General features: G+C 40.4%; 1 protein-coding gene across 3 annotated transcripts in view; it reads right to left on the bottom strand.

The window, feature by feature from the left end:
* pik3cb (phosphatidylinositol-4,5-bisphosphate 3-kinase, catalytic subunit beta) overlaps window positions 1–12,058 on the bottom strand; it is a 188,408-nt gene that overhangs the window by 82,882 nt on the left and 93,468 nt on the right. For 2 of the 3 annotated variants that reach the window (XM_072572808.1, XM_072572809.1), the window contains 4 exons: window positions 10,892–11,078; window positions 8,651–8,879; window positions 7,187–7,410; window positions 983–1,165 (listed from right to left, as the gene is read on the bottom strand). In XM_072572808.1, the coding sequence (XP_072428909.1) occupies window positions 983–1,165; window positions 7,187–7,410; window positions 8,651–8,879; window positions 10,892–11,047 (792 nt within the window). In that variant the 5' untranslated portion in view covers window positions 11,048–11,078. The remainder of the gene's footprint in view (window positions 1–982; window positions 1,166–7,186; window positions 7,411–8,650; window positions 8,880–10,891; window positions 11,079–12,058) is intronic. The other variant, XM_072572810.1, reaches the window with a different exon arrangement.

Raw genomic sequence — 12,058 nt, forward strand, 5'->3', positions numbered from 1 at the left:
TTTCCTTTGTCATATCCTATCTGCATACCAGGTTTTGTTGCAATCTGTCCATTTGATGTTTTGAGCTATAATCTAGCAAATGGGGACAAAATCATTACATCAGCGCAACAAATACTGAACAAGATTGCTTGATTCCTTCAGCAAATACCAAGCATTTTTTTTAAAGATTACTTGCAGTGTGGAAACAGGCCCTTCGGCCCAACAAGTCCACACCGATCCTCCGAAGAGCAACCCACCCAGACTCAATCCCCTACATTTACCCCTTCACCTAACACTATAGGCAATTCAGCATGACCAATTCACCAAACCTGCACATTTTTGGACTGTGGGAGGAAACCGGAGCACCCGGAGGAAACCCACGCACGAGGAGAACATGCAAACTCCACACAGAGTTGCCTGAGGCGGGAATTGAACCAGAGTCTCTGGCGCTGTGAGGCAGCAGTGTTAACCACTGTGCCATAGTGCCGCCCATTTTCTGGGTGACTGATTTTGCTTTTTGTCAATAATGTTCTTAAGCAGAAAGGAAAGTTGGATTTCAACAACTTGTACACAATCTTCCAGCGCAAGCATTTGGAAATGCCTTAAAGAAAGCCAGAATGAGAAAAACTGGTATTCTCCTAATAAATGCCTCAAATGATTAAAACTGGCAAGGTGTGGTGGGCATAAATTATGGGAAAATTAAACAAAGATAAAGAAAGGATATTTTAAGAAACCCATTGATCTGAAAGTACAAAGATTGCAGTTTTCTTTATGCAAATAAAGTTTGGCAGAAGTCTTAATGGTTAATGCAATGTACATGTTTCATCTAAAATGTTTATGTATATGACACAAATATTAAGCTCCAAAAGATTTAAATATTGGAGCTTTTTCCTTTGCCCACCTACAAGGTAGTAGTTACATGTCATTTAAGAGGCACACAAATGAATCATTTCATATTTTACAAAACTTCCTGTTATATTTGGTGCAAGTTCTGGCAACATACCCGGAATTGAATCAGTGGTTGCTCGCCAAACAGGTATTCCTGCTTTCCACTTATGCGCAGCACAAAATCTCTGGGATTGAATTCCTCATTCTCTTTTCCATGGTTGGTCAGCTGTTTCCGAATGGCAAGTTCATTTAATTGATGAGGATTCAAGTTTGGAGATACCTGGAAATTGAAGATGTCCTGCAAGGAGAGAAGGAGAGAGAGAGAGAGAGAGAGAGAGAGAGAGAGAGAGAGAGAGAGAGAGAGGTGGGGGGGGGGGGGGGGGGGGGGGGGGGAAGGAAGAGAGAGAGAGAGAGAGAGAGAAAGAAAAACAGATTTTGAAAATCATAAAAAAGACTTGGAACTCTAATTGTCCTCAAGCATTGGTTTATGACGGAAAATAGGTGTTTTAAATACCAGACAGACAGAGTTTGTGACCACGCCTGTAGAGTAGAAAGGATAATCTTCTGTCTAATGCCATCCTTTTATCTTGATACCAGTGTAAATGGGCTTTCTTTTGATGTTGGCAGTTTCTTTTCACTAACCTTCCACTCATTGTTCATCCCCATGCCACAGACATGTGGAATACACTACTTCAACATAATTTTGATCTAATAGACTGCTATAGCTAAGAAACAATCTCAGCATTTGGATGTCTAGGTTTCCTGCTCCAGAGATTGTCTGGGATTGCAAGCGAAATGTAAACTGCAGATGAGGAGGAGCAATGCTCTCAACCGCAATGTCTACTGTGGACACACAAATAACATTCACTTGAGCAAGAAACCAGAGGCCAAGCAGTACCTGTGCCACGACAGCAAAGCAAGCAATCAAGGTTTTGAAAAATGATAAGGGACATTGGTGGAAAAAGCTTGCTCCACATTCACTTTGAAATACGTTTTGTTTACACAAAAGAAATGGAGGAAAAGTAGGTCATTCTCTTCGAGCCAAGAATTTGACTTGTTTTTCAAACCTGCAGCTGTATAGTGATGGTCAGCAGACCAAGATTTCGAAGACTGCAGCCTCACTTTACAGTATCATTGTGTAACTACTTCTGGGAATGGAAGATTATATCAAATGCTAACCCAATTAATGATTACACCAACACCAGCTGCACTCATTTAAAGCAAAACCACCTTTTAAAACAATTTTACACAGAAAAGAGACAAGAAATTCACTGCTTAACATCAGTTTAAATCAGATCATTTGAATTATAATTTTTCAGAAAGTTGACTCAGCGTTTTACAACAAAAGGTGGATCATCAAGTTGTGAAAAGTAATCCAGTAAATCTCATTCTCCCTCTTTTTCACCATTTCCCCGTGACCCCACGTCAAGTAATTATTTAATTCCCTTCTGAAGGCTACTCTTGAATTTGTATCCACCCTATTGTCAAGTAATGCATTCTAAATATCTAAACATCACCACAACTCCTCATTTTTCATCTCAGCTGAATTATTAAGAAAGGCCTAACAAGTGATCTAGGCAAAACACATCAGGACAATGCTCCCCGCCCCCTCCCACAAGAACCCATCCTCCCCTCCCGGCACCTTCCTCTGCCACCGCAGGAATTGCAAAACCTGCATACACAGCGCCCCCTTCACCTCCGTCCAAAGCCCCAAAGGAGCCTTCCATATCCATCAGTTTCACCTACACTTCCAAATGTCAGTTATTGCATCCATTGCTCCTGATGCGGTCTCCTCTACATTGGTTTGGAGATGCCGGTGTTTGGGAGATAGGCCTAATCGCGAAGCGCTTCAGATAACATCTCCAGGACACCTGCACCAACCAATCCCACTGCTCCGTGACCAAACACTTCAACTCCCCCTTCCACTCCGCTGAGGACATGCAGGTCCTGGGCCTCCTCCAACACCACACCCTGACCTACCTGACTCCTGGAGGAAGAATACATCTTCCACCTTGGGGCCCTCCAACCCCATAGCATCAATGTGGACTTCACCAGTTTCCCCATTTCCCCTCCCCCCACCTTATCCCAGTCCCAGCTCAGCACCGCCCTCATGACCTGTCCATCACCCTTCCCACCTATCCGCTCCACCCACCCCTCTGACCTATCACCTTCACCCACCTATTGCACTCTCAGCTACTTTCACCCCAGCAATCCTCCCCCCTCCCCTTTATCTCTCCACCCTCGAGGTTCCCAGTCTCATTCCTGATGAAGGGCCTTTGCCTGAAACGTTGATTTTCCTGCTCCTTGGATGCTGCTGGACCTGCTGTGCTTTTCCAGCACCATACTCTCTGATCTAGGCATTCAGATGCTCCTATTACCTAACATGCAGTCTCATTGTTGGTGTTCTAAACATTGACAATGGATGAGGACAGTCATATTCTCAACTTTAGCATCCATCAACTTCGTTAAATAACCCTCATTTAAGGAAAGGAAATTAGGGCGAGGCGGTACTTTTGGGGCTGTAGCTCCAGCATTAGTCAAGGTAAGGAAAACTTTCTTCCGCTTGTTTCACCTCTGCTTCTTCAATCACTTTTAAGTCCAAGTCCTTCCAATATTAACATTTCAGCCAGCAAGAACGTTTCTATTTACACAATCCTACCTTTAATAACTTATGAAAATAAGACATCTTACTGTCTCTGCTCTGAACAACCTCAGCTTCTCCAACCTATCCAGGTAAACATAATCCCACACCCTTGAAACAATGTGAGCAATTTTCTTCTGCATCTTCTTCAAAGCCTTCACTTCTCTTTTGAAAGCATAGGTCAGGAAGTTAGACACAGTGCTCCAACTTGGGGTAAACCTGTGCTTTATGTAGGTTTAGTTCATTCTTTTGCTTTCGTTCTGCCTACCATGTTTTTTAAAAAAAAGACCAGGACTCCCCACTCTTTAACTTCTTTAACATTTTCAGGATGAGCCAATAAATAATTTTGCACTGACATCCACAAGTCTCTTTTCTTCCCAATAGTTTGTATTCTTCTGGTACATTCTTCTGACCAAATTGTGCCCACAAATGGATTTTGCTTTGAACTCATGTGCCTCCCCATTCCACAACATGCCTGTACCTCCGTGAGGTCTATGACTACATTTATCATTGTTTAACATACTTCCAAATTTTGTGTCATTTGGAAATTGTATTCTGACCCACTAGTCTAAAGTCATTAATGTATATTAACATGTAGCATTGATTGAACCTTGACAAACTCCAGTAGGTCTTCCTCTAGACTGCATGAAACAGTATATAGGACAAACAAGCAGACAACTAACAATCCACAGCACGAATACCAACTACCCACGAAATACCAGCTGTCCCCAGTAGCCATACACACAGATGACAAGGACCACAAATTCGACTGGGCCAACACAATGATCATAGGACAAGCTACACAGAAGACAGCTAGAGAATTTCTAAAAGCATGGCACTCAATCAACAAACATATTGACCTAGATCAATATACCGGCCACTACAACGAACAACTGGAACCAGCAACCGGAAGCAGCAGAAAGGGAACCAAATAAATTCCAGAAGACACAGTACAGCAGCGCTTCACAGGAGGCTCCAAAGTACTGAAGCTGTCACTTAGAACAGGGGACAAAACATCTGCAAATCAACTTCCCAGCATGGCAAACATACCCACAACTATGACTTCCTCTCATCCGAGAAACACTATTCACAACTTTCTTTTCTATTCCTTTGTTAACTTACATCTTTGTTGCTTCTCCTTTGTAGCATGGGTTTCAATTGTTCAACCAGGCCTGCTCTGTGGTACCTTACCAAATATATTTTTACATCAACAACTTGGAGTTTTGAACACCCACATTAACATGAAATGCACAGGTCTCATACATTCTCGGCCATCTCAATCAATTGAGTCAAATATAACTTGCCCATTAATCAGCATAAGCATGTATCACCATGGTGACAGATTGGATGCTTTAACTGATTCATTTTCCACATTTTGCAAATGCCAGAATTGTATTACTGCAATTTCATATTTACATCAGTTACTAATTGATCTCCTGTGATATTTTGCAAGGGAAGCCATGAAAAGGGCATGTTTCAGATTAAGAAGCATGGAACCAGACTGAACCAAAGCAAAGGAGTAGAGACAGAAGAGACAAGCCATATCACATCCACACTAGCTCTCCTCGTTCAGTTAATACTGTCTGAATAACTACTTATTCTCTGAGGAATTGATTTCTACTTGCTTTCCTACTATCTACCATAAACCGTAAACCTGTGATTGCTTGGTTTATATGTCTCCTCCCATCGTTTAAGCTTGGTTACATGAAAAGTTCCTCCTCTCACTGGGTGCACAATTCTGTGCATAGAGACAAGGATAGTCATTTTAGACGTAAATATGTAAGAGTGAAAGCAAAACGAAAGGTCAATGAACAGCAAACTAAGTTGGAATCCATTGATTTTTTTGAAATGCAGAAAAACAAAGACCAAGTCCAGGAATGCCAGCTCCAGTTTTACTTAATGTAATATGGGTAATGTAATTAAGAAGTGTACACTAGAAGGTTGGAGAAAACAAACTGAACATGAGGTAAGTATCTTGAGACATTCTTTATTCAAAATTGGACTTTGCTTGTGTAGATAGGAACCCAATTTTCCTTCATGAGAATACAATACTGTTAGTTTTGCTGCTCTACCTCTTCCCAACTTTGGAAGAATGTCAGATTTATATTTCCTGAATAAATGCTTTTCAGCCAATAAGAATATTTATTGGTTCTCCAGAAGCCATGCTGATTTTGACTCACTCCGTGCCAAAGACAACAACTCTACTGAAGAACTTGGAACTGGTGTCAGGAGTCACTTTAAAAAAAAAACTTGAGAACAAGATAAATTGTAGAAATTGAAAGGTTTCATGAAAAAAAAACCTATGCAAAGTGTTACTACCTTTTGGAATTAGTGGCAGCCAAAGTAATAAGTATGAGCAAAATACTATGCAGAGCTATCTGTATAATGGCCATATCTCGAACAAGAAGTTGGAAGTTTTCTTTCCTCTGCTTACCACAACCTAAGCTTCAATTGATTATCATTGATCAATTCAGCCTGACTAAGAAAACTTTAACAAAAGCAAATCAGCTCCTAAGATCATGTTAAAATCTAACTTACAGGAAAACGATTTTCTCAAAACTTAAATCAAGCTTTCAGTCAATATCTATGAATGCCAAAGAGTTTTAAGTTACATTTGCATTATGCAGAATAGCTTTCTCATACAGGAGGGATTTGGTTTCATCTTGGCTCCTGTTACACTATTTGCCCTGTTTACAGTGTACAGCAGATTCCTCAGTACTAGTTCAAACAAAAGACAGCTGTAGTTATGCAAAATTGCTTTGTGAATACACTCTGCAATCAAAATTAGAGGAATTATATGGCAAAAAATGTGTAACGTAAGAAAAGAAACTGTACATCCCAAATGGAGATTGTTCCCTTCTGATATGTAGTTTAGTGAATTGCACTATTCATTGATGCTGCCACAAATATGACATACAGCTCATTCAAAGTTCAACAATGAATAGTGCAAGGTTAGAATTTCAAGATTGTTTTGAAAATGAAACAATTCGCTTTATTACATCTGCATATTTTAAATCATATCACAAGAACTAGGAGTGGAATCTTGTTGTGGCATCATGGGGTCTTGCTTGTCTGCTGGAGACAGATCAGTACAGACTTTTCTTAGTAAGATCTACCCAACCTCAAGCCAATCAGGCAGTGCCAAGGCCACTGGAGGACCTGCCCTGAATCAAAAACCTAAGGGCACAATTGACCGTCAACCAGAAGGTGACTGCACTTGGACTGAGCAGTACCATCCTGGAGAAAGTGAGGACTAGAGATGCTGGAGATCAGAGTCAAAAAGTACAGTGCTGGAAAAGCACAGCAGGTCAGGCAGCATCAGAGGAGCAGGAGAGTCAATGTTTTAGGCATAAGTCCTTCATCAGGACTATCCTGGAGTCTCATTAACAGGGAAATAATGTGGGAATAGGGGTATTTAATGAGAAATGGAGGGGCACGGAATTTGGGGGGAAATGATCCAATTGCTATTAGTGGGCCATTTCTTACCATCAACCCAGCCTCACAATCTGGCCCTGACTGCCTTTAATCAAGGAATCCCTGGAGGTGATAAACCAGGAACCCTTGTTTACCTATCATATATGTAAAAAAGGCAACAGGCCTGCCTGCATTAATCCCAGTACTGGCAAGAGGAGACCCTTACATGGTCAAAAGGGTGGTTTAGAGTTTAGTGCAACATACCTGACAAGACTCGAATCGGATGGCTACAAGGAAATTGTCTTTGTGCAGTTTGTCTTCAGTGTTATTAACACTAGCAGATTCAACCTCAGGAGGAAAGTTATGCTGCAACCAATCCATCCAGGAGAGTCCTTGACGTTTCAACATGTTCTCCTCATTGATTTTACGCATTTTGCTGCGAAATTCTTTAACCTCAGGATCTGTTAGTGCATCAAACTCATGGAGACCTAGATCCCAACAACAACTATTAGGCAATCACATCAGCACAATCAGAATCTTTTTTTTTGATCAATTTATTATTTAACATGTCTCTCCCAGACAGTCAAATTGTTCTGCACCCAAGTTAAGACACTACATAATCAAATAGTGAATTAGACTCCAGGCTTGGGTGAAGAGCTGCACGGAAAAGGAAGTACTGGCTATTCTTTCCTTTATATTTTCTGAGAAAACAACAATCCACCATTATTATCTGCAGTCTGTTTCTACACATTCTGACATCCCTTCAAAGGCATCATTCACACAATGCGCTGAGACTTTTCTAAGAATCATGGAAACCAACAGCCCAGAATCGCGAGTTTTGTTTAAGTAGATGAGAAAGGAAAAGATATGGAGTAATAATTAACAATCTCTATTGCTGGCCAAACCTTAAATTAAGTGATAAATCACAAGATCTTTCCATATAAAAAAATCCACAGCAGAGGTGAGCGTGATGTTAGTGTAGATGTTTGTACATGGGCTACAGAGTTAGACTACATAGACTCAAGAGTCAGTGGGTAATGGACATGCATCAGACATTCTGAAAATAACTTGCAGTAAAAATACAAATTCTTCCCTTTCCAGATTAGGACCATTGTGTCCTAAACAATCATAGATTAAATACTTGAGCAAAATAATTAAAAATAATGGTGACTGAAACTGCTGTTTAGTAGGAGTGCGTGATATGATTAGCACATAACAATTCTTGTTCTCAACTAACTTGAATGGAATTAAATCGGGTTTGGGGTATAATGGATACCAACACATTCTTATATTTAAAAGATACCTCCCACCCACCACAAAACTGGACTGGAAAACCCATGTTTGTGAATAGACATTAAAATTGATTATGGTAGATGTCACTATATTGAGTTTTAAAACAGTTTACAAACTAAAGCAATGTAAAGAATGCCTTACCTAGTGCTAACTCAGTCCTTCTAAAGAGACTGAAGGGTCTTAAATACTTAAGACGGAAATTATTGAAAAGCATAGCTACTGAATAATTATTTAACTTGTACTAGCCAAGTTCAGTATAACTACTATAATGCCTATATTAGATAGGGCCAGTCAAATAAACAGACAAAGGTAAAACCAATAAAGTGAAATCAGCCTTCATTTTGGGTCAGCTGGTAGATGTTATCAGATAACACTGTTGGCAGCAGATGAGCAAGACACAAAACAATGTTCATGCAAGGCAAAGGAACGACTTACCTTTCCCAATAAGAACACCAATTTTTGAATCTAGTAGTTTTTCAGATCTATTGCAGTTCCTGGCTACAAGCTTTAAAACAGGAAGGAAAGGTCTAACATCACAGAGGCGACGAGACTCATCCTCCAGCTCCTCATGCACAGCTGACTGGTTCACACATTGAAACATATAGGAGTCCTGTTCGCCAAGGACACTGTACAGTGGGTATGTCTGTGCCTGTGTCCATAGGAGCTGCAATGCAACACATGAAAGATTACCTGGAGTTGCCACATTAGTGGATGCAAATTAAAATGAACTCCGTGAAAAGCTCATTAGTAATTCTGACTCTTCCGTCAAAGAGAAAAATGCACATGCCAAAACTATGAAGTGGGATAACTTGTGTCAACCAACACTAGTGGTGGCACTATAGCCTGCAAGTCACAAATTCAAATCCAGACCAAGGATTTAAGTAAATGAGCTTGGCCATCAGTTCGGCCCAACATGATGGGAGTGCTGAATCATTTAGACATTGCCTACCAGGTGGGAACTAAAAACTGAGGTCCCACATCCCCTTTGAGGCAAACCTTAAAAAAAAACATATCATGTTTGGAAAACATACAAATTCTCCTGGAGTCTTAATCAATGTTTATCCATCAACCAACATTATAATAGAGGTCATCTGGCATAATTGCTCACTTTATCATGCATATCATATCACTTTATCATATCATGCATACCACTTTATCATTCTGTCATTCTTTGTTGAAACTAGGTGGGCCTGACTTGAAATATGTTCATGTGTGGACATCAGCACTGGAACTCAAACATTGTGCATACGGATTTGATTTGCAAACAAAAGTCAGTCCCTTTTTTAAAAGTTAAAATCAAATCATTCATGGGATGTGGGCTTCACTGCGTAGGCCAGCATTTATCCATATCGAGCTTTCCTGGAGAAGGTTCTTGGACTGTTGCAGTCCATTTGGTGTGCTTAGACCCACAATGTCATTGAAGATGAAATTCCAGGATTTTGACACAGCAACACCAAAGGAACGGTGATATATTTTCAAGTCATGTTGGTACGTGGCTTAGAGGGGAACTTGCTATGTTCCTCTGCATCCGCTGCCCTTGTCCTTCTCTATGGCAGTTGTCATGAATTAGGAAGGTGTTGGTTAAGGAGTCTTGATGAGTTGTTGCAGTGTATCTTATAAATGGCACATCCTGCTCTTTGTGGTGTTGGAAGGAATGAATGTTCTGGATTTGGTGCATATCAAGCCCTGTACCATTGATGAAGTGTTGAAGCTGCACACAACTATAGGTTCATTCTAACAATTTGCTGCCAATAGTCTACCTTATGAAATTATTGTGGAGGAAGCTGATGAATAGGAGCATAGTTTATCATAATCAACATCTCCAGCCATATGTGACAAGTATGGTGTCAAATTTTAATCAGTTTCTTTTTAAGACTCAAATTGTAAATTACAAAGTACAAACAGTACTTGTAAAAAGTAGAAACTAACTCCCAGCTTGGATTCAGAGGGAAGATTTAAATCTCGGCTTGATAACTTACTTTATCCCCCCTATCAGCAGCTGACCCCAGGCAGAATTTGCTGTGATTTTCTAAAATAGATGTATTAAGGAGTCTGATAAACATGAAGTAAAATCCACAAGTGAAAATTAACAGGATTCTTCAAGAGAATCCATATGGATTGTTGCAAAAATTAACCTTTACTTTGCTTCAAAGGTTAAAATATTTAACCTCAAAAATGTTTGATAAGTTAATCTTTGAAATAATTTCCATCTTCTACCATTTCTGAGCCCTGATGGTCAAATTGTAAGTGACTGCAGATTCATATAGGAGCTTTCTTTTTTTTCTAACTAACAGTCATGCATGAACATGCCAACAGAACTCAGAACATTAGGGTTGTTCTGGATTCTCAATTCTGATATCAATGAGGTGGAAAAATCAAGGAGATACAAGGCTCCAACAGGAGGGTAAGCGTGTTTATATACCATGATGCTCAAGGCTGACCAACCATTGCCAGATAATCAATTAATAGTGTACAAGTTGAGGCAATAAAAATAACATCAATTTTTAAGTTCTGCTTAATTAAACTTGTGGGGGGGAGGGGGGGTGGGGGGAGAAGAAGAGGAGGGAATGAACACATGGGGCAGGTCTAAAGAACAATATTGACCACTTTCCTTTATCACTACTTCTAGAAAGCAAGGGATTAAGAAGTAGTGGACAGTGTGATGAGCTTACTTACCGATTTGATATGTTCAATGGTGGCCTCACGAGGCACATCCAATTGAATGTACATTCCAGTGGGCAGTAAGAAATCCGCAGTGATGCTGTTATCTGATGGGATCTGGGAATCTACTGCCCAGATATCCAACGGATCAGTCATGGCAGGAGGCATCATGAAAAATGAACGCTACAACAACCACATGGTCCTGCAAAGAAGTAAAACAGCATCTTAGCAAAGTACCTTTTTAGATAAAATATACACATGAAGAAAAGTTTAATCAACTCCATTCAATATTCAGTCACCAGCAACATAAATCATGTTACTGATCTGGAGGAGTAGGAACCTACCGTTATTGCTGTGAGCATCATCTTGCTTCCTGCCTCTGAACTCATCTAGGGAGCCCAGTAGCACAGTTCATAAATCCATATAGATCCTCTATCTCATATATCTTGATGCTGACCACTTCATAGCTAGTTCCACATACCATCAGCAATTCAGCCATATCCGCGCTTCATCCAAACTCAGTATCACACTAGATACTAACCTTCTGCCCTCTCTCCTCGCTGAACAAGTTGGCACAGAACAGAAGGGTGAAAAAACAGAACTGGCAAGGGACAAAACGCATCTGAACCCAGCACGGATGTTGTGTGTCAACTGGTAGCAGTCTTGCCTTTGAATAACAAGGCTCCAGGTTTAAGTCCCTGTTTGCAGCCAGGGTAGGGGTAAAAGACTGCATGTTCAAATCCGATTTAAGGCTCCAGTACAATAATCAAGGCTGATACTGCAGAGCAGACAAACAGGAGGCTCGAAGAACATAGCAAGCCAGACAGCATCAGGGAGTAGGAGAAGTCAACTTTTCAGGTATAATCCTTCTTTAGGCTACTCCAGAGCAGCCTGAAGGAGTGTTTTGCTGTCAGGGGTGCTGTTTTTGAGTTGAGATGTCAAGTCGAGGCCTGTCTGCCCGAGGGGGATACAAAGACTCCCAAGTCACTAATTTGAAAAACCATGGAAATTATCCTCAACATCCTAATCAATATTAATCCCTCGACCAATATCACAACAAACAGCTTACATGGTTGTTATCAATTTCCTGTTTGTGTGAGTTTGCTGAGTGCAACTTGGCAGCAGTGTTTCCTAAACTGTACCATCGGCTACATTTCAAAAATATTTTTATAGCTGTAAAGT

The sequence above is a fragment of the Chiloscyllium punctatum genome, chromosome 6 (genome assembly GCF_047496795.1).
Source record: "Chiloscyllium punctatum isolate Juve2018m chromosome 6, sChiPun1.3, whole genome shotgun sequence".
Classification (NCBI taxonomy): domain Eukaryota; kingdom Metazoa; phylum Chordata; class Chondrichthyes; order Orectolobiformes; family Hemiscylliidae; genus Chiloscyllium; species Chiloscyllium punctatum.